The following is a 24460-nucleotide window of genomic DNA, read 5'->3' as shown; positions in this document are numbered from 1 at the left end:
GATAATAATATACGTCACTGATCTCCGCCTGTATCTATAGATAATCACACTATAAGTTCCTTATGTCTGTCTGTCACTGAGGATAAGAGATGATACATCGATACTCTCTACATCTAATGAATTATAATGACACTTTGTTCATCTCTCGTTGATAGTAAAGAGAAGACAATATATTGATCTGTACCAATAACTGCTGTAATACACACAATACAGTATGGGGCATTGATCAGGCGAAACTTGTACAGTTATCTCTCCCTGTAACGATCCACGTGAAACACAACGCATGACCACCATGGCGACTGACATTAATGCGCCAATGCTATAAATATAGAGTAACAATGAATACACATCTACCTGCACAGAACCTACCATGTATAATATGTACACGCACATGTGACATATGTATATTCCTTACAGCACGTCTACAAGCGCAGCCCTGGAGGGAGAGAGTGCGGACAGTTTCCGGAGAGCGGATATGAGGTTAAATATTTGTGTAGCTGACGAGGGAACCCCCCTGTGGGACAACAGGGAAAGGAGGGGGGGGGGGATAGAGGGGGGCTACAGGATTCCCCTGTCAAACTATTCTCAGCTGATGACCTCAGTGCACAACACACAAGTGTGCGATACAATGTGCATCCGTGTAGCCCACACACATACTTAGTGTGTCCCCAGACTATAGACTGTAGCTGGGAACGTCCCCGGCACACATATGGGCACTTACCTTCGGCACTGTGGGTTACCCCGAGGCACCTAGCGTCTCCCACGTTCTTTCACGCCTAGATGTCTGATATTACGTCGCACAGTAACAAAGGTCAAGTTTTCTTTCCATCCCAGAAGCCCAGATGTTGCTTGGAGCGATTCTCAGCGGTTTTACCTGTCAGTAAGAGGGTTACAGTATAATGGACAACAGGACAATAAGCCAGGATAAAAGGGTTCCAGCACAGTTCAGGGGGGGGGGGCAAGTCTACCTGCACCAGGTGTGAAGGAAGAGATTGCCGGTATAGTGGGTAGGAGACTGTCCGCTCCATGAGCAAGGGAGGGTGACTTACCCATTTGTCCACGAGACGAGGCACTGCCCGCACCCTGGCTGTCAGACAGGTGGCATCCATTCCATCACACAGGTTAGTAAGGCGGTGTGTGCTGCCTGGGTGGAGGTTTTGGTTAATATGTAGCCGGGCACTTGGCGGAATCGCTGATGAAACCCGAATTGCCAGTGATGTGATGTTTGCAGGTATCCCTGGAATGTGACTGATTTCACGCTGTGGGGAAGGAGACTGTAGGCTTTCGCCGTTCTCACGTCTGAGCAGCCCGTAAGGCCGGTGGAACGGTGAAGTCTATTTGCAAGCCTATCATGATAGACACATTGCGTGAATAATGAGGAATTCCGGCTGATTTCCTGCGCCCGGGACACAAGGCGAGTCTATATTTAACAGCAACTAAAACTGTCAGGAATGTTTTGCGGTTGGATAACAGGGGCAGAAAAATGTGAAAAACGCAGGACGGCAGCTCTTCCAAATATGGAAATATTGTTACGTCTGGATGTGATTCCACATCTGCAAACACTTAGCACATCCAGTCTGCAGGCCGGCCGCAGCACGCCCCTGCCTCTCGCAGACTGGAAAGCCATTGTGCCTCGCAGGAAAACAGGGAATATTCTGTACACAGCCGTCTGGGGAGATGAGACGCTATACTCACGGCTGTAAGGTGATAGGACGCGGAGACGGCAGACAGACCCACGAGACAGCGCACATTCTGCCACCACTGTCACTCAGTAGAAATATCTGCAGTACAAAACATTGGGGCAACAATGTATCGCCATACCCCAGCAATACTTCAATCAGACGCATCGCCATGAATCTGTATTTCTTACACTACAGCAGGATCCGCCATAGGTGTATGTAATGTGATCTGTATCCTTCTTCTTCCTCGCTAACTATGCAAATGAGACAATCAGCTACCTGCAAATTGTTGAAAAAGGATATTCCCTAATAGATAAAGGGCCTGGGGACCTATTATTATGCCAAAATCATCATTAAGGCGCCAAAGGCTGCGCACAGGAGATATCGGAGATAGTGCAGGGAAACACAAGATAGTGCAGGGAAGCATAAGATAGTGCAGGGAAGCATAAGATAGAGCAGGGAAGCGCAAGAGAATGCAGGGAAGGGTAAGGAAGAGCAGGGGAGGGCAGGAAAGCGCAAAGGAGCGCAGGGAAGCGCAAGAGAACGCAGGGAAGTTCAAGGCAGTGCAGGGAAGTGCAAAGGGAGAGCACTGAAGTGTAAGGGAGTGCAGGGAAGCGCAAAGGAGCACAAGGAAGAGCAGGGAAGCTCAGTGAGATGCAGCAGGCTGCACAGGTCAGGGGCAGGAAGCACAGTGAGATGCAGCAGGCTGTACAGGTCAGGGGCAGGAAGCACAGTGAGATGCAGCAGGCTGTACAGGTCAGGGGCAGGAAGCCCAGTGAGATGCAGCAGACTGTACAGGTCAGGGGCAGGAAGCCCAGTGAGATGCAGCCGGCTGCACAGGTCAGGGACAGGAAGCACAGTGAGATGCAGCAGGCTGCACAGGTCAGGGGCAGTAAGCACAATGAGATGCAGCAGACTGTACAGGTCAGGGGCAGGAAGCCCAGTGAGATGCAGCAGGCTGTACAGGTCAGGGGCAGGAAGCACAGTGAGATGCAACAGGCTGTACAGGTCAGGGGCAGGAAGCACAGTGAGATGCAGCAGGCTGTACAGGTCAGGGGCAGGAAGCACAGTGAGATGCAGCAGGCTGTACAGGTCAGGGGCAGGAAGCACAGTGAGATGCAGCAGGCTGCACAGGTCAGGGGCAGGAAGCCCAGTGAGATGCAGCCGGCTGCACAGGTCAGGGGCAGGAAGCCCAGTGAGATGCAGCCGGCTGCACAGGTCAGGGGCAGGAAGCCCAGTGAGATGCAGCAGGCTGCACAGGTCAGGGGCAGGAAGCACAGCGGGATGCAGCAGGCTGCACAGGTCAGGGGCAGGAAGCACAGTGAGATGCAGCAGGCTGTACAGGTCAGGGGCAGGAAGCCCAGTGAGATGCAGCCGGCTGCACAGGTCAGGGGCAGGAAGCACAGTGAGATGCAGCAGGCTGCACAGGTCAGGGGCAGGAAGCACAGTGGGATGCAGCAGGCTGCACAGGTCAGGGGCAGGAAGCACAGTGAGATGCAGCAGGCTGTACAGGTCAGGGGCAGGAAGCACAGTGAGATGTAGCAGGCTGCACAGGTCAGGGACAGGAAGCCCAGTGAGATGCAGCAGGCTGCACAGGTCAGGGGCAGGAAGCACAGTGGGATGCAGCAGGCTGCACAGGTCAGGGGCAGGAAGCACAGTGAGATGCAGCAGGCTGTACAGGTCAGGGGCAGGAAGCACAGTGAGATGCAGCAGGCTGTACAGGTCAGGGGCAGGAAGGACAGTGAGATGCAGCAGGCTGCACAGGTCAGGGGCAGGAAACACAGTGAGATGCAGCAGACTGTACAGGTCAGGGGCAGGAAGCTCAGTGAGATGCAGCAGGCTGCACAGGTCAGGGGCAGGAAGCTCAGTGAGATGCAGCAGGCTGCACAGGTCAGGGGCAGGAAGCACAGTGAGATGCAGCCGGCTGCACAGGTCAGGGGCAGGAAGCTCAGTGAGATGCAGCAGGCTGCACAGGTCAGGGGCAGGAAGCTCAGTGAGATGCAGCAGGCTGTACAGGTCAGGGGCAGGAAGCACAGTGAGATGCAGAAGGCTGTATAAGTCAGGGACAGGAAGCTCAGTGAGATGCAGCAGGCTGCACAGGTCAGGGGCAGGAAGCACAGTGAGATGCAGCAGGCTGCACAGGTCAGGGGCAGGAAGCACAGTGAGATGCAGCAGGCTGTATAAGTCAGGGACAGGAAGCTCAGTGAGATGCAGCAGGCTGCACAGGTCAGGGGCAGGAAGCACAGTGGGATGCAGCAGGCTGCACAGGTCAGGGGCAGGAAGCACAGTGAGATGCAGCAGGCTGCACAGGTCAGGGGCAGGAAGCACAGTGAGATGCAGCAGGCGGTACAGGTCAGGGGCAGGAAGCACAGTGAGATGCAGCAGGCTGCACAGGTCAGGGGCAGGAAGCACAGTGAGATGCAGCAGGCTGCACAGGTCAGGGACAGGAAGCACAGTGAGATGCAGCAGACTGTACAGGTCAGGGGCAGGAAGCTCAGTGAAATGCAGCAGGCTGCACAGGTCAGGGGCAGGAAGCACAGTGAGATGCAGCAGGCTGTACAGGTCAGGGGCAGGAAGCACAGTAAGATGCAGCAGGCTGCACAGGTCAGGGGCAGGAAGCACAGTAAGATGCAGCCAGCGGTACAGGTCAGGGGCAGGAAGCACAGTGAGATGCAGCAGGCTGCACAGGTCAGGGGCAGGAAGCCCAGTAACATGCAGCCGGCGGTACAGGTCAGGGGCAGGAAGCACAGTGAGATGCAGCAGGCTGCACAGGTCAGGGGCAGGAAGCTCAGTGAGATGCAGCAGGCTGTTCAGGTCAGGGGCAGGAAGCACAGTGAGATGCAGCAAGCTGCACAGGTCAGGGGCAGGAAGCACAGTGAGATGCAGCAGGCTGTATAGGTCAGGGGCAGGAAGCCCAGTGGGATGAAGCAGGCTGCACAGGTTAGGGGCAGGAAGCCCAGTGAGATGCAGCAGACTGTACAGGTCAGGGGCAGGAAGCTCAGTGAGATGCAGCAGACTGCACAGGTCAGGGGCAGGAAGCTCAGTGAGATGCAGCAGGCTGCACAGGTCAGGGGCAGGAAGCACAGTGAGATGCAGCAGGCTGCACAGGTCAGGGGCAGGAAGCTCAGTGAGATGCAGCAGACTGCACAGGTCAGGGGCAGGAAGCTCAGTGAGATGCAGCAGGCTGCACAGGTCAGGGGCAGGAAGCTCAGTGAGATGCAGCAGACTGCACAGTTCAGGGGCAGGAAGCTCAGTGAGATGCAGCAGGCTGCACAGGTCAGGGGCAGCAGGCTGCACAGGTCAGGGGCAGGAAGCTCAGTGAGATGCAGCAGGCTGCACAGGTCAGGGGCAGGAAGCACAGTGAGATGCAGCAGGCTGCACAGGTCAGGGGCAGGAAGCTCAGTGAGATGCAGCAGGCTGCACAGGTCAGGGGCAGGAAGCACAGTGAGATGCAGCAGGCTGTATAGGTCAGGGGCAGGAAGCCCAGTGAGATGCAGCAGGCTGCACAGGTTAGGGGCAGGAAGCCCAGTGAGATGCAGCAGACTGTACAGGTCAGGGGCAGGAAGCTCAGTGAGATGCAGCAGACTGCACAGGTCAGGGGCAGGAAGCTCAGTGAGATGCAGCAGGCTGCACAGGTCAGGGGCAGGAAGCACAGTGAGATGCAGCAGGCTGCACAGGTCAGGGGCAGGAAGCTCAGTGAGATGCAGCAGACTGCACAGGTCAGGGGCAGGAAGCTCAGTGAGATGCAGCAGGCTGCACAGGTCAGGGGCAGGAAGCTCAGTGAGATGCAGCAGACTGCACAGGTGAGGGGCAGGAAGCTCAGTGAGATGCAGCAGGCTGCACAGGTCAGGGGCAGCAGGCTGCACAGGTCAGGGGCAGGAAGCTCAGTGAGATGCAGCAGGCTGCACAGGTCAGGGGCAGGAAGCACAGTGAGATGCAGCAGGCTGCACAGGTCAGGGACAGGAAGCACAGTGAGATGCAGCAGACTGTACAGGTCAGGGGCAGGAAGCTCAGTGAAATGCAGCAGGCTGCACAGGTCAGGGGCAGGAAGCACAGTGAGTTGCAGCAGGCTGTACAGGTCAGGGGCAGGAAGCACAGTAAGATGCAGCAGGCTGCACAGGTCAGGGGCAGGAAGCACAGTAAGATGCAGCCAGCGGTACAGGTCAGGGGCAGGAAGCACAGTGAGATGCAGCAGGCTGCACAGGTCAGGGGCAGGAAGCCCAGTAACATGCAGCCGGCGGTACAGGTCAGGGGCAGGAAGCACAGTGAGATGCAGCAGGCTGCACAGGTCAGGGGCAGGAAGCTCAGTGAGATGCAGCAGGCTGTTCAGGTCAGGGGCAGGAAGCACAGTGAGATGCAGCAAGCTGCACAGGTCAGGGGCAGGAAGCACAGTGAGATGCAGCAGGCTGCACAGGTCAGGGGCAGGAAGCTCAGTGAGATGCAGCAGGCTGCACAGGTCAGGGGCAGGAAGCACAGTGAGATGCAGCCAGCGGTATAGATCAGGGGCAGGAAGCACAGTGAGATGCAGCAGGCTGCACAGGTCAGGGGCAGGAAGCACAGTGAGATGCAGCAGGCTGTTCAGGTGAGATGCAGCAAGCTGCACAGGTCAGGGGCAGGAAGCACAGTGAGATGCAGCAGGCTATATAGGTCAGGGGCAGGAAGCCCAGTGAGATGCAGCAGGCTGCACAGGTCAGGGGCAGGAAGCACAGTGAGATGCAGCAGGCTGCACAGGTCAGGGGCAGGAAGCTCAGTGAGATGCAGCAGGCTGCACAGGTCAGGGGCAGCAGGCTGCACAGGTCAGGGGCAGGAAGCTCAGTGAGATGCAGCAGGCTGCACAGGTCAGGGGCAGGAAGCACAGTGAGATGCAGCAGGCTGCACAGGTCAGGGGCAGGAAGCTCAGTGAGATGCAGCAGACTGCACAGGTCAGGGGCAGGAAGCTCAGTGAGATGCAGCAGGCTGCACAGGTCAGGGGCAGGAAGCTCAGTGAGATGCAGCAGACTGCACAGTTCAGGGGCAGGAAGCTCAGTGAGATGCAGCAGGCTGCACAGGTCAGGGGCAGCAGGCTGCACAGGCCAGGGGCAGGAAGCTCAGTGAGATGCAGCAGGCTGCACAGGTCAGGGGCAGGAAGCACAGTGAGATGCAGCAGGCTGCACAGGTCAGGGGCAGGAAGCTCAGTGAGATGCAGCAGGCTGCACAGGTCAGGGGCAGGAAGCACAGTGAGATGCAGCCGGCGGTATAGATCAGGGGCAGGAAGCACAGTGAGATGCAGCAAGCTGCACAGGTCAGGGGCAGGAAGCACAGTGAGATGCAGCAGGCTGTATAGGTCAGGGGCAGGAAGCCCAGTGAGATGCAGCAGGCTGCACAGGTTAGGGGCAGGAAGCCCAGTGAGATGCAGCAGACTGTACAGGTCAGGGGCAGGAAGCTCAGTGAGATGCAGCAGACTGCACAGGTCAGGGGCAGGAAGCTCAGTGAGATGCAGCAGACTGCACAGGTCAGGGGCAGGAAGCTCAGTGAGATGCAGCAGGCTGCACAGGTCAGGGGCAGGAAGCTCAGTGAGATGCAGCAGACTGCACAGGTGAGGGGCAGGAAGCTCAGTGAGATGCAGCAGGCTGCACAGGTCAGGGGCAGCAGGCTGCACAGGTCAGGGGCAGGAAGCTCAGTGAGATGCAGCAGGCTGCACAGGTCAGGGGCAGGAAGCACAGTGAGATGCAGCAGGCTGCACAGGTCAGGGACAGGAAGCACAGTGAGATGCAGCAGACTGTACAGGTCAGGGGCAGGAAGCTCAGTGAAATGCAGCAGGCTGCACAGGTCAGGGGCAGGAAGCACAGTGAGATGCAGCAGGCTGTACAGGTCAGGGGCAGGAAGCACAGTAAGATGCAGCAGGCTGCACAGGTCAGGGGCAGGAAGCACAGTAAGATGCAGCCAGCGGTACAGGTCAGGGGCAGGAAGCACAGTGAGATGCAGCAGGCTGCACAGGTCAGGGGCAGGAAGCCCAGTAACATGCAGCCGGCGGTACAGGTCAGGGGCAGGAAGCACAGTGAGATGCAGCAGGCTGCACAGGTCAGGGGCAGGAAGCTCAGTGAGATGCAGCAGGCTGTTCAGGTCAGGGGCAGGAAGCACAGTGAGATGCAGCAAGCTGCACAGGTCAGGGGCAGGAAGCACAGTGAGATGCAGCAGGCTGCACAGGTCAGGGGCAGGAAGCTCAGTGAGATGCAGCAGGCTGCACAGGTCAGGGGCAGGAAGCACAGTGAGATGCAGCCGGCGGTATAGATCAGGGGCAGGAAGCACAGTGAGATGCAGCAGGCTGCACAGGTCAGGGGCAGGAAGCACAGTGAGATGCAGCAGGCTGTTCAGGTGAGATGCAGCAAGCTGCACAGGTCAGGGGCAGGAAGCACAGTGAGATGCAGCAGGCTGCACAGGTCAGGGGCAGGAAGCCCAGTGAGATGCAGCAGGCTGCACAGGTTAGGGGCAGGAAGCCCAGTGAGATGCAGCAGACTGTACAGGTCAGGGGCAGGAAGCTCAGTGAGATGCAGTAGACTGCACAGGTCAGGGGCAGGAAGCTCAGTGAGATGCAGCAGGCTGCACAGGTCAGGGGCAGGAAGCACAGTAAGATGCAGCAGGCTGCACAGGTCAGGGGCAGGAAGCTCAGTGAGATGCAGCAGACTGCACAGGTCAGGGGCAGGAAGCTCAGTGAGATGCAGCAGGCAGCACAGGTCAGGGGCAGGAAGCTCAGTGAGATGCAGCAGACTGCACAGGTCAGGGGCAGGAAGCTCAGTGAGATGCAGCAGGCTGCACAGGTCAGGGGCAGCAGGCTGCACAGGTCAGGGGCAGGAAGCTTAGTGAGATGCAGCAGGCTGCACAGGTCAGGGGCAGGAAGCACAGTGAGATGCAGCAGGCTGCACAGGTCAGGGACAGGAAGCACAGTGAGATGCAGCAGACTGTACAGGTCAGGGGCAGGAAGCTCAGTGAAATGCAGCAGGCTGCACAGGTCAGGGGCAGGAAGCACAGTGAGATGCAGCAGGCTGTACAGGTCAGGGGCAGGAAGCACAGTAAGATGCAGCAGGCTGCACAGGTCAGGGGCAGGAAGCACAGTAAGATGCAGCCAGCGGTACAGGTCAGGGGCAGGAAGCACAGTGAGATGCAGCAGGCTGCACAGGTCAGGGGCAGGAAGCCCAGTAACATGCAGCCGGCGGTACAGGTCAGGGGCAGGAAGCACAGTGAGATGCAGCAGGCTGCACAGGTCAGGGGCAGGAAGCTCAGTGAGATGCATCAGGCTGTTCAGGTCAGGGGCAGGAAGCACAGTGAGATGCAGCAAGCTGCACAGGTCAGGGGCAGGAAGCACAGTGAGATGCAGCAGGCTGTATAGGTCAGGGGCAGGAAGCCCAGTGAGATGCAGCAGGCTGCACAGGTTAGGGGCAGGAAGCCCAGTGAGATGCAGCAGACTGTACAGGTCAGGGGCAGGAAGCTCAGTGAGATGCAGCAGACTGCACACGTCAGGGGCAGGAAGCTCAGTGAGATGCAGCAGGCTGCACAGGTCAGGGGCAGGAAGCACAGTGAGATGCAGCAGGCTGCACAGGTCAGGGGCAGGAAGCTCAGTGAGATGCAGCAGACTGCACAGGTCAGGGGCAGGAAGCTCAGTGAGATGCAGCAGGCTGCACAGGTCAGGGGCAGGAAGCTCAGTGAGATGCAGCAGACTGCACAGGTCAGGGGCAGGAAGCTCAGTGAGATGCAGCAGGCTGCACAGGTCAGGGGCAGCAGGCTGCACAGGTCAGGGGCAGGAAGCTCAGTGAGATGCAGCAGGCTGCACAGGTCAGGGGCAGGAAGCACAGTGAGATGCAGCAGGCTGCACAGGTCAGGGGCAGGAAGCTCAGTGAGATGCAGCAGGCTGCACAGGTCAGGGGCAGGAAGCACAGTGAGATGCAGCCGGCGGTATAGATCAGGGGCAGGAAGCACAGTGAGATGCAGCAGGCTGCACAGGTCAGGGGCAGGAAGCACAGTGAGATGCAGCAGGCTGTTCAGGTCAGGGGCAGGAAGCACAGTGAGATGCAGCAAGCTGCACAGGTCAGGGGCAGGAAGCACAGTGAGATGCAGCAGGCTGTATAGGTCAGGGGCAGGAAGCCCAGTGAGATGCAGCAGGCTGCACAGGTTAGGGGCAGGAAGCCCAGTGAGATGCATCAGACTGTACAGGTCAGGGGCAGGAAGCTCAGTGAGATGCAGCAGACTGCACAGGTCAGGGGCAGGAAGCTCAGTGAGATGCAGCAGGCTGCACAGGTCAGGGGCAGGAAGCACAGTGAGATGCAGCAGGCTGCACAGGTCAGGGGCAGGAAGCTCAGTGAGATGCAGCAGACTGCACAGGTCAGGGGCAGGAAGCTCAGTGAGATGCAGCAGGCTGCACAGGTCAGGGGCAGCAGGCGGTACAGGTCAGGGGCAGGAAGCACAGTGAGATGCAGCAGGCTGCACAGGTCAGGGGCAGGAAGCTCAGTGAGATGCAGCAGGCTGTTCAGGTCAGGGGCAGGAAGCACAGTGAGATGCAGCAAGCTGCACAGGTCAGGGGCAGGAAGCACAGTGAGATGCAGCAGGCTGTATAGGTCAGGGGCAGGAAGCCCAGTGAGATGCAGCAGGCTGCACAGGTTAGGGGCAGGAAGCCCAGTGAGATGCAGCAGACTGCACAGGTCAGGGGCAGGAAGCTCAGTGAGATGCAGCAGGCTGCACAGGTCAGGGGCAGGAAGCACAGTGAGATGCAGCAGGCTGCACAGGTCAGGGGCAGGAAGCTCAGTGAGATGCAGCAGACTGCACAGGTCAGGGGCAGGAAGCTCAGTGAGATGCAGCAGGCTGCACAGGTCAGGGGCAGGAAGCTCAGTGAGATGCAGCAGACTGCACAGGTCAGGGGCAGGAAGCTCAGTGAGATGCAGCAGGCTGCACAGGTCAGGGGCAGCAGGCTGCACAGGTCAGGGGCAGGAAGCTCAGTGAGATGCAGCAGGCTGCACAGGTCAGGGGCAGGAAGCTCAGTGAGATGCAGCAGGCTGCACAGGTCAGGGGCAGGAAGCACAGTGAGATGCAGCCGGCGGTATAGATCAGGGGCAGGAAGCACAGTGAGATGCAGCAGGCTGCACAGGTCAGGGGCAGGAAGCACAGTGAGATGCAGCAGGCTGTTCAGGTCAGGGGCAGGAAGCACAGTGAGATGCAGCAAGCTGCACAGGTCAGGGGCAGGAAGCACAGTGAGATGCAGCAGGCTGTATAGGTCAGGGGCAGGAAGCCCAGTGAGATGCAGCAGACTGTACAGGTCAGGGGCAGGAAGCTCAGTGAGATGCAGCAGACTGCACAGGTCAGGGGCAGGAAGCTCAGTGAGATGCAGCAGGCTGCACAGGTCAGGGGCAGGAAGCACAGTGAGATGCAGCAGGCTGCACAGGTCAGGGGCAGGAAGCTCAGTGAGATGCAGCAGACTGCACAGGTCAGGGGCTGGAAGCTCAGTGAGATGCAGCAGGCTGCACAGGTCAGGGGCAGGAAGCTCAGTGAGATGCAGCAGACTGCACAGGTCAGGGGCAGGAAGCTCAGTGAGATGCAGCAGGCTGCACAGGTCAGGGGCAGCAGGCTGCACAGGTCAGGGGCAGGAAGCTCAGTGAGATGCAGCAGGCTGCACAGGTCAGGGGCAGGAAGCACAGTGAGATGCAGCAGGCTGCACAGGTCAGGGGCAGGAAGCACAGTACATGCACCTGACAGGCTGCCAGCCCTAGCGTATACTACTTCCTGGCTATGCTATACTTCCACCCTAATGTCTAGCCACTGGTGCGGCTCCCAGCATCTCCTAACTGGTCAGAAGACGACTCATTACTGGTAGAAAGAGAAGGCGCAGAAAACGCTGCAGACTTCATGAAACAAACTGAATCCATCCCAAAGCACATAAAATATACAAGGAGAACACTATTATAACTGTACACGCCAAACAGACAGAATAATAAGTCTGCACCGAGAGGGAAACGTCTGGAGGGGAAATAGAATTTCGATTAAAAAAAAAAGAAGAGAGTTCTGCAAATATACAGTAGATTCTCCTGCTGATACTTTGTGTAGTATGTAGCCAGCCTGGGGCCCGTCCCCCCTGATGCCAGCCTGGGGCCCGTCCCCCCTGATGCCAGCCTGGGGCCCGTCCCCCCTGATGCCAGCCTGGGGCCCGTCCCCCCTGATGCCAGCCTGGGGCCCGTCCCCCCTAATGCCAGCCTGGGGCCCGTCCCCCCTGATGCCAGCCTGGGGCCCGTCCCCCCTGATGCCAGCCTGGGTTCCCCCCCCCCCCCCCCCCCGATGCCAGCCTGGGTCTCCCCCCTGATGCCAGCCTGGGTCCTCCCCCCTCCTCCTGATGCCAGCCTGGGTGCTCTCCCCCCCCCCCTCCTCCTGATGCCTGCCTGGGTACCCACCTCCTCCTGATGCCAGCCTGGGTTCCCCCCCCCCAATGCCAGCCTGGGTTCTTCCCCCTCCTCCTGATGCCTGCCTGGGTCCCACCCCCTATGATGCCAGCCTGGGTTCCCCCCCTCCTCCTGATGCCAGCCTGGGTGTTCCCCTCCCCTCCTCCTGATGCCTGCCTGGGTTCCCCCCTCCTCCTGATGCCAGCCTGGGTTCCCCCCTCCTCCTGATGCCAGCCTGGGTTCCCCCCTCCTCCTGATGCCAGCCTGGGTTCCCCCCTCCTCCTGATGCCTGCCTGGGTCCCACCCCCTATGATGCCAGCCTGAAGCCCCCACCTCCTGATGCCTGCCTGGCCCCCCTCCTCCTGATGCCAGCCTGACACCCTCCCCCTCCTCCTCCTGATGCCATTCTAGGCCCTCCCCCTCCTCCTGATGCCCCCTACTGCTGATGGCAGACAGGGTCCTGCTGATGGCAGCATGGATCCACATACTCCTGATGCCAGACTGGGTCCTCCATTTTCCAAGCTGATGCCAGCCTGTCACCCCCTCTTCTTCCTAATGCCATCCTAGTATGTGCCCCCTCCCCCTGATGCAGACCTGGGTCACCCCAACCTCCTACTGATGCCAGCCTGGGTGCCCCTACTTCTGATGCCAGTCAGGGTGCCCCCCTTATCCTGCTGCTGCCATGCTGTGTGCCCCCCTCCCTCTGATGCAGGGTATCCGTTCACATGGTCGACCATGTTATGGTCGACAGTCATTAGGTCGACCACTATTGGTCGACATTGACATGGTCGACATGGACACATGGTCGACACATGAAAGGTCGACATATGAAAAGGTCGACATGAGTTTTTTTTAAAAAAAAATTCTTTTGGGGAACTTTTCCATACTTTATGATCCACATTGACTACGATTGGAACGGTAAAGTGTGCCGAGCGGAGCGGAGGCACCATGCCCGAAGCATGGCGAGCGAAGCGAGCCATGCGAGGGGACGCTGTGCACTAATTGGGGTTCCCAGTCACTTTACGCAAAAAACGTAAAAACTCATGTCGACCTTTTCATATGTCGACCTTTCATGTGTCGACCATTTAAAAACTCATGTCGACCTTTTCATATGTCGACCTTTCATGTGTCGACCACGTGTCCATGTCGACCATGTCAATGTCGACCAACAGTGGTCGACCTAATGACTGTCGACCATAACATGGTCGACCATTCATACCGGAACCCTGATGCAGACCTATGGGCCCTCTCAGGCTGCTCTCCCCCCTCTCTCCCTCTCCCAGCCAGGCTCCCATTAGACGGGGAGGGCTTTGGCCGCAGTTCGGGCTCAGCCGCATTCCTGGGATGCTTTGTGAATGTGGAACTCATGACGTCACGGGCTGCTGCCTCCTATATAATCCGGGGAGAGCCCGCAGCAGCTCAGAGGGAGACTGGACCAGTACACCACAGACCAGCACAGCCACTGGGACCAGTACACCAGAGACCAGCACAGCCACTGGGACCAGTACACACAGACCAGCACAGCCACTGGGACCAGTACACACAGACCAGCACAGCCACTGGGACCAGTACACACAGACCAGCACAGCCACTGGGACCAGTACACACAGACCAGCACAGCCACTGGGACCAGTACACACAGACCAGCACAGCCACTGGGACCAGTACACACAGACCAGCACAGCCACTGGGACCAGTATACAGAGATATTCATCACCAGTGATAGCGGAACTATGCCTGCCTTAGGAATTACCCCCCTGCTGGCTGCAGCCATCCTCATTGGGCTCCTGGACTTGGTAAGTAGTTACCCTGCTCTGCTCTGGTGCTGCCCCCTGTGAGTGTGCTGCATGATGGGGCAATAATACATGATAATAACCCCCCTCTCTCCTATTTCCAGGCGTTGGCATCATGCCCATCCGTGTGCCAGTGTCCCTTAGAGGTGCCCAGATGTGCCCCAGGGGTAGGATCAGTCCTGGACAGCTGCGGGTGCTGCAAGGTCTGTGCCAAGCAGCTGAATGAGGACTGCAGCAAGAGCCAGCCCTGCGACCACACCAAGGGACTAGAGTGCAACTTCGGGGCCAGCTCCAGGGCCACCAGGGGCATCTGCAGAGGTAGGTAACTGGCAGAGGGGTGCATGATTTCAGCAGTCTGGAATGCAGTGTCTGGGAGAAGCAGGCTGTGTATTGCAGTGTCTGGGGGAAGCAGGCTGTGTATTGCAGTGTCTGGGAGAAGCAGGCTGTGTATTGCAGTGGGATTACAATGTCACTTCTCTCTTCCTTCCTGCAGCAAAGTCTGAAGGCAGACCCTGCGAGTACAACTCCAGAATATACCAGAATGGGGAGAGCTTCCAGCCAAACTGCAAGCACCAGTGCACGTGCATCGATGGGGCCGTGGGGTGCCTGCCTTTATGCCCCCAAGAACTTTCCCTCCCAAACCTGGGCTGCCCAAATCCAAAGCTGGTGAAGGTACCAGGGCAGTGCTGCGAGGAATGGGTGTGCGACAAAGCCAGAGGCACAGGCGATGAGGACACGGAGGACTTCTTCAGCAAGGAATTAGGGCTGGATGCTAATGAAGGAGACCTGACCAGTAAAAACGAGTTTGTCCCTATTGTGAAAGGAGGACACAAAATGCTGCCAGGTAGGTTCCCTCGATGCTCCCAGACTGGTACTCTTACTCTGAGGGGTAACAATGTGGGGTAGGCTCTGGGTACTCTTACTCTGAGGGGTAACAATGTGGGGTAGGCTCCAGGTACTCTTACTCTGAGGGGTAACAATGTGGGGTAGGCTTCGGGTACTCTTACTCTGAGGGGTAATAACGTGGCATAGGTTCTGGGTACTCAGAGGGGTAACAGTGTGGAGTAGGCTCTGGGTACTCTTACTCTGATGGGTAACAATGTGGGGTAGGTTCCGGGTACTCTTACTCTGAGGGGTAACAGTGTGGAGTAGGCTCTGGGTACTCTTAGTTTGAGGGGTGGTAATGTTGCGTAGGTTCTGGGTACTCTGATGGGTAACAGTGTGGAGTAGGCTCTGGGTACTCTTACTCTGATGGGTAACAACGTGGGGTAAGTTCCGGGTACTCTTACTCTGAGATGTAATCACGTGGGGTAGGTTCTTACTGTGAAGGCTTTTAATGTGGAGTAGGTTCCCGGTACTCTTACTCTGATTGGTAATAACATAGAGTAGGCTCCGGGTACTCTTACTCTGATTGGTAATAACATGGAGTAGGCTCCGGGTACTCTTACTCTGATGGGTAATAACATGGAGTAGGCTCCCGGTACTCTTACTCTGATTGGTAATAACATGGAGTAGGCTCCGGGTACTCTTACTCTGATGGGTAATAACATGGAGTAGGCTCCGGGTACTCTTACTCTGATGGGTAATAACATGGAGTAGGCTCCGGGTACTCTGATGGGTAACGGTGTGGGGTAGACTCTGGGTATTCTTACTCTAAGGGGTAACAACATGGGTAGGCTCTGGGCACTCTTACTGTGATGGGTAACAGCGTGGGGTAGGCTCCGGGTACTCTTACTGTGACGGGTAACAGCGTGGGGTAGACTCTGGGTATTCTTACTCTAAGGGGTAACAACATGGGTAGGCTCCGGGTACTCTTACTGTGACGGGTAACAGCGTGGGGTAGGCTCCGGGTACTCTTACTGTGACGGGTAACAGCGTGGGGTAGGCTCCGGGTACTCTTACTGTGACGGGTAACAGCGTGGGTAGGCACCTGGTGTATGGTTAGTAGGTGTCCCCGTTCTCTCGGCATGTACTAAGCTCTGCATTACCTCTCTCCATAGCATATGGCGCTGATCCGCAAGCTCACGTTGTTGAGACTCAGAAGTGCATTGTCCAAACAACATCCTGGTCCCAATGCTCAAAGACCTGCGGAACTGGCATCTCTACACGGGTTACCAATGACAACAGCAACTGCAGGCTAGTGAGGGAGACCAGGATCTGCGAGGTCCGGCCGTGTGGACATACAAACTACTCCCAGCTAAAGGTACGACCCCTGGCGCTATCCTCCTGCGCTTGCGTCATATTTTGTTTGGCAGACACTGACCGGAAAGCGTCACGCTCATTAGATACGTTGCTGATAATATGTTGTTTGCTGTTTTTTTCCAGAAGGGAAAGAAATGTACAAAAACCAAAAAATCTCCGGCTCCAGTGCGATACAGCTACGCCGGCTGCAGCAGCGTGAAGAAGTACAGACCGAAATATTGCGGGTCTTGTATGGATGGGAGATGCTGCACCCCCCAACAGACGCGGACTGTCAAAATCAGATTCAGGTGTGAGGATGGGGAAACCTTCACCAAGAACGTCATGATGATCCAGTCCTGTAGGTGCAACTACAACTGCCCCCATGCAAACGAAGCCTACCCCTACTACAGATTATTCAACGACATCCACAAATTCCGAGATTAAATCCAACCAGCCGCATATGGACAAACTTGAGAAAATTGGGAATTTACTGCTGTGGAGACGTTGCAATGCCGTCTGTGGACACTGTGTGGACGCAAGGAATTTATAAAGTGCATTATTACCACCTGGTCTTCAATACAGCAGACTGAACTATTTTACAGCTTCATAGTACTGGAGCAAAATGCGTCGCTTCTTTTTTTGGAGCAATTTCTAATATTATTATATTATTATTCTGGTAGTAAATTATCGTCTTAAGTATTCTTCTGGTCCGCGAGAGAGTTGTTCCTGCATAATGTTACTGAACGACCAAATTATGGTACACTTGGGAAAAAAAAAAAAAGAAGAAAAACGAGTTGAGCATTACATTCCTTCCTTAACGGATTGCGCTTGGTAAAAGCGCGGATCTACGGCAGCTATCACAAGCCAACAATTCTTAAGCAAACAGAAGTCAAATTCAATGTGTTTTTATTTATCAAAATGTAGCTTTGTTTTTGGAGACAAACGTTATACTGGAATAAATTGTAAATTGTTTTAATTTTTATATTCAATGAATTAAATATATTATTTATGGAATTAATCATTTAATAAAAAATATTTACCTATTTTTTATATTATTTTTCCACGTGTCTTTGTTCCTGATAGAATGTGTACTTGGAGAGGATAAGATTATGCCAGGAAAGAATTATGTAACCCTTTGTGTTCCAAGAGAAGTATTATACATGTAACAAAGCCTTTCCGGGTGTACAGTAGGGTTACATTCACTGGAACTGTGATACATTGACTGATGTTATATTACACTGGGCAACAACCGAACCAAAAAAAAACACATGACTGTGAGGGGTTTAAAGCTCCAATCCCAACTGCTTCCCACTGACCTGCTCCCTCCTGCTGGAACAGATTCTCCTAGCTTTCTGCGCTACAGCCTATGCAGGTGTGACCAATAAGAAACCGCAAGCATGGAGCTCGCAGCTTCCTATTGGTCACACCAGGCAAAGCTGCGGTGGGTGATAAGTCACAGAAATGGGTAAGGGGTTCCTGGGAGAATTGCAGCGGCATGCCTTCAGGGTTCCACTAATAAGTAGTTGGCCTGTGAGAACAAGATCGGGATTTTTCATATCATATATCACTATGTAACACTAAGGGGGGAATTCAAATGTTCAAAAAGTCAGTTGGGTGTCTGTTTATTCCTATGTAATAGACAGGAAAAACAAGACACCCAACTGACTTTTCAAACATTTGAATTCCCCCCTAAGTGCTACTGGCCCCTAAACACAAGATGCAGTTATTGGGCACAGGAGGCTTTGGTAAAGGGTCGCCAGTTTCAGGGGACTCAGTGACTTCAAATTGACCCTGTTGCAATATTAGATTTCTGTGTTAAATTCTCCTATTGGTTGTTAAACTGGTTACATATTAAGTGACTAATAAATCAAAGCTTCCATATAAACAGTGGTATTAAAGCTGACTACAAGACTATGCCATTGTCTAAAGTGTAGCATGCGTGACGACATCACCAGGAGGGTATGACCTCATGCACTGCAGCTATGAATGCCCCTGACATTGCGTGCTACAGACGTGCTGCGTACACATGTGTAGGGGTTGTCAGAGGTGACATGTGCGTAGAATGACTTGCAGTTCTGTCTGCTTCTGTCCCCACCGCTGTCCATCACACTGCAGCCTCCTCCTGCGCCTGGCTGTGTGTGTGTGATGAATGCATTACCCTGCCTGCAGGGGGTACTCTCTGCCTGGGCTAAATGAGCTGGCAGCTAATCCTCACAGCGACATCATTATAGGTACACACGCTGGTAAACACATTGGAATCTCAGGAATCTGTGAGGAGTGCGGGGCCGGAAAATATCCCTTTATTGTGACATTTTTCTGTAGTCAGACTCTGTGACCCCAGTCCAGCTATGCAGGGGGTCACATTCCCAGGCGTCTCAGGGGGGTCATGGCAGCTCCTGGCTTTCTAGCTAATTGCAATTGAAGTGAATGCAAATCCTGTGGTTTGATAACAGGACAATGAGATTCCCTGCACCAGTCAGACAAGCCTTAGCTTAGAACCACCGCACATATGTAGTAATGTTCTCAGTATAACACAGGTTGGGGGTGGGCTAGTGTCACAGTAGGACCCGCTGCGAATAGGCCGGGCATGGGTGACCTTTGGCACGTCATCTGTTATTGAACGTGTACCCGTCACAAATTGGACGCAGATGCATTGCTGGCCCAGCCAATGTTCATGCTGTCAGTATACAAAGTCCGGCGTGTTCCGTGATGTCAGTATGGAAGCCACGATTCTGGAGAACCCATCTGGCAGGATAATGAATAGGAGGGAAATACAGAATTTGTTTTGCTCTGTAGTAGTGATTACATTCTGTCCCTAACCTTCCACGCACCCGCGCCAGCCGCCTCATCGGAACAGTCTGCACCGGACATTCCCTTACCAGTAACGTGGCCACACAGTAGCCCCTGGAATGGTCTGGTGGGGGCACTGCCCATCACATCTCTTCTGAGAGCTGAGAGATAATAAGTACCGGGCGCCACATCCCCCAATACGCCAAACTCAATCACAATGACCCACCTGTGGATGTGCCAATCCCAGCACCTAACATTCAGTCTCTGCCAAGTGCACATAGGTCTCCCAATCTGGAGAAAGGCGGAGTGCCCTGCTGTGCCAGCCTGACCAGTTACCAGCCTGCTGCTTTTTTAATAGAGAAATCATACAAAACAACCGGGTGTGGTATGTTTCCCCGACAGCCGGTATATCAAGTGCCACCCAAACAACCGTCTCACACCAATGGTTTAATAAGCTGGGGACAGGAAATCCGCGGTCTATTCAGGGCCTGCATAGCACTGCCGCGCTGGTCATGTGGTGTGTAGGGGAAGAGAGGGGTAGTCCTGGTGTGTAGGGGAAGAGAGGGGTAGTCCTGGTGCGTAGGGGAAGAGGGGGGTAGTCCTGGTGCGTAGAGGAAGAGGGGGTAGTCCTGGTGCGTAGGGGAAGAGGGGGGTAGTCCTGGTGCGTAGGGGAAGAGAGGGGTAGTCCTGGTGCGTAGGGGAAGAGAGGGGGTAGTCCTGGTGCGTAGGGGAAGAGGGGGGTAGTCCTGGGATGTAGGGGAAGAGGGGGGTAGTCCTGGTGTGTAGGGGAAGAGAGGGGTAGTCCTGGTGTGTAGGGGAAGAGAGGGGTAGTCCTGGGATGTAGGGGAAGAGGGGGGTAGTCCTGGTGTGTAGGGGAAGAGGGGGGTAGTCATGGTGTGTATGGGAAGATGGGGGTAGTCCTGGGCTGTAGGGGATGAGGGGGTAGTGGTGCGTAGGGGAAGAGGGGGGTAGTCCTGGTGCGTAGGGGAAGAGGGGGGTAGTCCTGGTGCGTAGGGGAAGAGAGGGGTAGTCCTGGTGCGTAGGGGAAGAGAGGGGTAGTCCTGGTGCGTAGGGGAAGAGAGGGGTAGTCCTGGTGCGTAGGGGAAGAGAGGGGTAGTCCTGGGGTGTAGGGGAAGAGGGGGGTAGTCCTGGTGTGTAGGGGAAGAGAGGGGTAGTCCTGGTGTGTAGGGGAAGAGAGGGTAGTCCTGGGGTGTAGGGGAAGAGGGGGGTAGTCCTGGTGTGTAGGGGAAGAGGGGGGTAGTCCTGGGGTGTAGGGGAAGAGGGGGTAGTCCTGGGGTGTAGGGGAAGAGGGGGGTAGTCCTGGGGTGTAGGGGAAGAGGGGGGTAGTCCTGGTGTGTAGGGGAAGAGAGGGGTAGTCCTGGTGTGTAGGGGAAGAGGGGGGTAGTCCTGGTGTGTAGGGGAAGAGGGGGGTAGTCATGGTGTGTATGGGAAGATGGGGGTAGTCCTGGGCTGTAGGGGATGAGGGGGTAGTGGTGCGTAGGGGAAGAGGGGGGTAGTCCTGGTGTGTAGGGGAAGAGAGGGGTAGTCCTGGTGTGTAGGGGAAGAGAGGGTAGTCCTGGGGTGTAGGGGAAGAGGGGGGTAGTCCTGGTGTGTAGGGGAAGAGGGGGGTAGTCCTGGGGTGTAGGGGAAGAGGGGGTAGTCCTGGGGTGTAGGGGAAGAGGGGGGTAGTCCTGGGGTGTAGGGGAAGAGGGGGGTAGTCCTGGTGTGTAGGGGAAGAGGGGGGTAGTCCTGGGGTGTAGGGGAAGAGGGGGTAGTCCTGGGGTGTAGGGGAAGAGGGGGGTAGTCCTGGGGTGTAGGGGAAGAGGGGGGGTAGTCCTGGTGTGTAGGGGAAGAGAGGGGTAGTCCTGGGGTGTAGGGGAAGAGGGGGGTAGTCCTGGTGCGTAGGGGAAGAAAGGGGTAGTCCTGGTGCGTAGGGGAAGAGAGGGGTAGTCCTGGGGTGTAGGGGAAGAGGGGGTAGTCCTGGTGTGTAGGGGAAGAGGGGGGTAGTCCTGGGGTGTAGGGGAAGAGAGGGGTAGTCCTGGGGTGTAGGGGAAGAGAGGGGTAGTCCTGGGGTGTAGGGGAAGAGAGGGGTAGTCCTGGGGTGTAGGGGAAGAGGGGGGTAGTCCTGGGGTGTAGGGGAAGAGGAGGTAGTCCTGGTGTGTAGGGGAAGAGGGGGGTAGTCCTGGTGTGTAGGGGAAGAGGGGGTAGTCCTGGTGTGTAGGGGAAGAGAGGGGTAGTCCTGGTGTGTAGGGGAAGAGGGGGGTAGTCCTGGGGTGTAGGGTAAGAGGGGGGTAGTCCTGGGGTGTAGGGGAAGAGGGTGTAGTCCTGGTGTGTAGGGGAAGAGGGGGGTAGTCCTGGGGTGTATGGGAAGACAGGGGTAGTCCTGGGGTGTAGGGGAAGAGGGGGTAGTGGTGTGTAGGGGAAGAGGGGGGTAGTCCTGGGGTGTAGGGGAAGAGGGTGTAGTCCTGGTGTGTAGGAGAAGAGGGGGTAGTCCTGGTGTGTAGGTGAAGAGGGGGTAGTCCTGGTGTGTAGGGGAAGAGGGGGGTAGTCCTGGGGTGTAGGGGAAGAGGGGGGTAGTCCTGGGGTGTAGGGGAAGAGGGGGGTAGTCCTGGTGTGTAGGGGAAGAGTGGGGTAGTCCTGGTGTGTAGGGGAAGAGTGGGGTAGTCCTGGTGTGTAGGGGAAGAGGGGGGTAGTCCTGGTGTGTAGGGGAAGAGTGGGGTAGTCCTGGTGTGTAGGGGAAGAGGGGGGTAGACCTGGGGTGTAGGGGAAGAGGGGGTAGTCCTGGTGTGTAGGGGAAGAGAGAGGTAGTCCTGGGGTGTAGGGGAAGAGGGGGGTAGTCCTGGTGTGTAGGGGAAGAGTGGGGTAGTCCTGGTGTGTAGGGGAAGAGGGGGGTAGACCTGGGGTGTAGGGGAAGAGGGGGGTAGTCCTGGTGTGTAGGGGAAGACAGGGGTAGTCCTGGGGTGTAGGGGAAAAGGGGGGTAGTCCTGGTGTGTAGGGGAAGAGGGGGGTAGTCCTGGTGTGTAGGGGAAGAGAGGGGTAGTCCTGGTGTGTAGGGGAAGAGAGGGTAGTCCTGGGGTGTAGGGGAAGAGGGGTGTAGTCCTGGTGTGTAGGGGAAGAGGGGGTAGTCCTGGGGTGTAGGGGAAGAGGGGGTAGTCCTGGTGTGTAGGGGAAGAGGGGGGTAGTCCTGGTGTGTAGGGGAAGAGGGGGGTAGTCCTGGGGTGTAGGGGAAGAGGGGGTAGTTCTGGTGTGTAGGGGAAGAATGGGGTAGTCCTGGTGTGTAGGGGAAGAGGGGGGTAGTCCTGGTGTGTAGGGGAAGAGGGGGGTAGTCCTGGGGTGTAGGGGAAGAGGGAGGTAGTCCTGGGGTGTAGGGGAAGAGGGGGGTAGTCCTGGGGTGTAGGGGAAGAGGGGGGTAGTCCTGGTGTGTAGGGGAAGAGTGGGGTAGTCCTGGTGTGTAGGGGAAGAGAGAGGTAGTCCTGGGGTGTAGGGGAAGAGGGGGGTAGTCCTGGTGTGTAGGGGAAGAGGGGGGTAGTCCTGGGGTGTAGGGGAAGAGGGGGGTAGTCCTGGTGTGTAGGGGAAGAGAGAGGTAGTCCTGGGGTGTAGGGGAAGAGGGGGGTAGTCCTGGTGTGTAGGGGAAGAGGGGGGTAGTCCTGGGGTGTAGGGGAAGAGGGGGGTAGTCCTGGGGTGTAGGGGAAGAGGGGGTAGTCCTGGTGTGTAGGGGAAGAGGGGGGTAGTCCTGGTGTGTAGGGGAAGAGGGGGGTAGTCCTGGGGTGTAGGGGAAGAGGGAGGTAGTCCTGGGGTGTAGGGGAAGAGGGGGGTAGTCCTGGGGTGTAGGGGAAGAGGGGGGTAGTCCTGGTGTGTAGGGGAAGAGGGGGGTAGTCCTGGTGTGTAGGGGGTAGCCCTGGTGTGTAGGGGAAGAGGGGGGTAGTCCTGGTGTGTAGGGGAAGAGGGGGGTAGTCCTGGTGTGTAGGGGAAGAGGGGGGTAGTCCTGGTGTGTAGGGGAAGAGAGAGGTAGTCCTGGGGTGTAGGGGAAGAGGGGGGTAGTCCTGGTGTGTAGGGGAAGAGGGGGGTAGTCCTGGGGTGTAGGGGAAGAGGGGGGTAGTCCTGGGGTGTAGGGGAAGAGGGGGTAGTCCTGGTGTGTAGGGGAAGAGGGGGTAGTCCTGGGGTGTAAGGAAACACCAGCTTCCATCTTATGAGCACTCTGAGGCTATGAATGTCCTACTAAGCCTTATGCTGCTGTCTGATGGATAGTCTGCTATTCCCATTAATACATAACCAACCAATCAACTCATTCCTATGTGACAAAGGCTTGCTCTGCCCCCTGGTGGTCACAGCGCAGCATAGCCTGTGTTAGATGATGTCACAGAAGGCACTACAGCAGTGGTTCCCAAATGTACAGTAGTCCTCAAGGCACCACAACAGTCCAGGTTTTAGGGATAGCCCTGCTTGCTCACAGATGGTATAATCAAACTGACCCAGGTACTAATGAAGTTACCTGTGACTAAAGCCTGGTCTGTGCGGTGCCTTGGGGATTGCGTTTGGGAACAACTAAACTCCAGTTTCTGTCACCCTCTGGGGCAGGGCTGTCCCCGGGAGGAACAGAAATGGAGGCATCTGGCGACCTTCTAGGCTAGCAAGCCGGGTGCAGTCAGGCACCGTCCTCCCGGCCAGCAGAGAGCACTGCCTGTCCCACAATATCCCATATGAAGACCGATCCCTGTGAACGGTCCCCCGGTCACTGGCAGCCATGCTGCGGAGGGAAATGAATCCAACACACCCATATACTGCACATACTGTCTCACAACATTAATATCTGCACACGCCGTGAAGAACTCGCACACAGAGGCCTGGTCTGGGGAAGCAGCAGTGTGTGTGTGTGTGTGTGGGGGGGGGGGGGGGGGGCGTAATAGCTGTTTGTGAAATATTTATTATCTGAATTAGAGATCAGGACTCAGTCAGGGCTGCGTGTGAAGGCCTGACCTACATATCTGCATGCTGCTGGTAATGTTACTAAATGATTACCTCAGAGGTTCCCAAACTCCGCAGTTACAGTCCAGGTGTTAAGGATATCCATGCTTCAGCTCAGATGATTAAATCAAATTGACTGAGGTACTAATTAAGTCACCTGTGCTCGAGCATAGATATTCTTAACACCTGGACGGTAACGGCGGCATTTGGGAACCTCTAATGCTCAGCCCTGATTATTGCTGTAAACATGGGGTGTTATTTACTTGTCACTCCCGTTACTATCCCATTCCCGTTACTATCCCATTCCCGCTACTATCCCATTCCCGCTACTATCCCAATCCCGTTACTATCCCAATCCTTTTACTATCCCAATCCCACTACTATCCCACTCCCGTTACTATCCCACTCCCGTTACTATCCCACTCCCGTTCCTATCTCACTCCCGTTCCAATCCCATTCCCGTTCCTATCCCATTCCCGCTCCTATCCCACTCCCGTTACTATCCCACTCCCGTTACTATCCCACTCCCGTTACTATCCCATTCCCGCTACTATCCCACTTCCGTTACTATCCCACTCACGCTACTATCCCAATCCCGTTACTATCCCATTCCCGCTACTATCCCATTCACGCGACTACCCCAATCCCGCTACTA

At 56.1% G+C, this 24460-nt stretch overlaps 1 protein-coding gene and 1 long non-coding RNA gene across 2 annotated transcripts in view; one reads left to right on the top strand and one right to left on the bottom strand.

Annotated features, from left to right (window-relative positions):
• Positions 1 to 1350, bottom strand: part of LOC134956626 (uncharacterized) — a 51932-nt gene extending 50582 nt beyond the window's left edge. Inside the window, exons 1-2 of the long non-coding RNA XR_010186032.1 lie at positions 1050 to 1350; positions 722 to 874 (exon numbers count right to left, since the gene is read on the bottom strand). This is a non-coding gene — a long non-coding RNA (uncharacterized LOC134956626). The remainder of the gene's footprint in view (positions 1 to 721; positions 875 to 1049) is intronic.
• A 12134-nt stretch (positions 1351 to 13484) lies between these two features.
• CCN1 (cellular communication network factor 1) lies at positions 13485 to 17072 on the top strand. The gene is made up of 5 exons (XM_063938937.1): positions 13485 to 13872; positions 13974 to 14187; positions 14363 to 14713; positions 15870 to 16072; positions 16195 to 17072. The coding sequence occupies exons 1-5, from the start codon at positions 13810 to 13812 to the stop codon at positions 16492 to 16494; spliced, it is 1131 nt and encodes a 376-aa protein (XP_063795007.1). The 5' UTR covers positions 13485 to 13809; the 3' UTR covers positions 16495 to 17072.
• Positions 17073 to 24460: the final 7388 nt, after the last annotated feature.

The sequence above is a fragment of the Pseudophryne corroboree genome, chromosome 9 (genome assembly GCF_028390025.1).
Source record: "Pseudophryne corroboree isolate aPseCor3 chromosome 9, aPseCor3.hap2, whole genome shotgun sequence".
Classification (NCBI taxonomy): domain Eukaryota; kingdom Metazoa; phylum Chordata; class Amphibia; order Anura; family Myobatrachidae; genus Pseudophryne; species Pseudophryne corroboree.
The sequence above is the reverse complement of the archived record's forward strand: the minus strand, read 5'-3'. Positions and strand labels throughout refer to the sequence as shown.

Bases quoted from the DNA above. Each gene is read 5' to 3' on its own strand.
- CCN1 (XM_063938937.1), top strand. From the start codon at position 13,810: ATGCCTGCCTTAGGAATTACCCCCCTGCTGGCTGCAGCCATCCTCATT. The intron at 14,188-14,362 runs GTAGGTAACTGG...TCCTTCCTGCAG, and splicing joins CACCAGGGGCATCTGCAGAG to CAAAGTCTGAAGGCAGACCC. The intron at 16,073-16,194 runs GTACGACCCCTG...GTTTTTTTCCAG, and splicing joins CAAACTACTCCCAGCTAAAG to AAGGGAAAGAAATGTACAAA.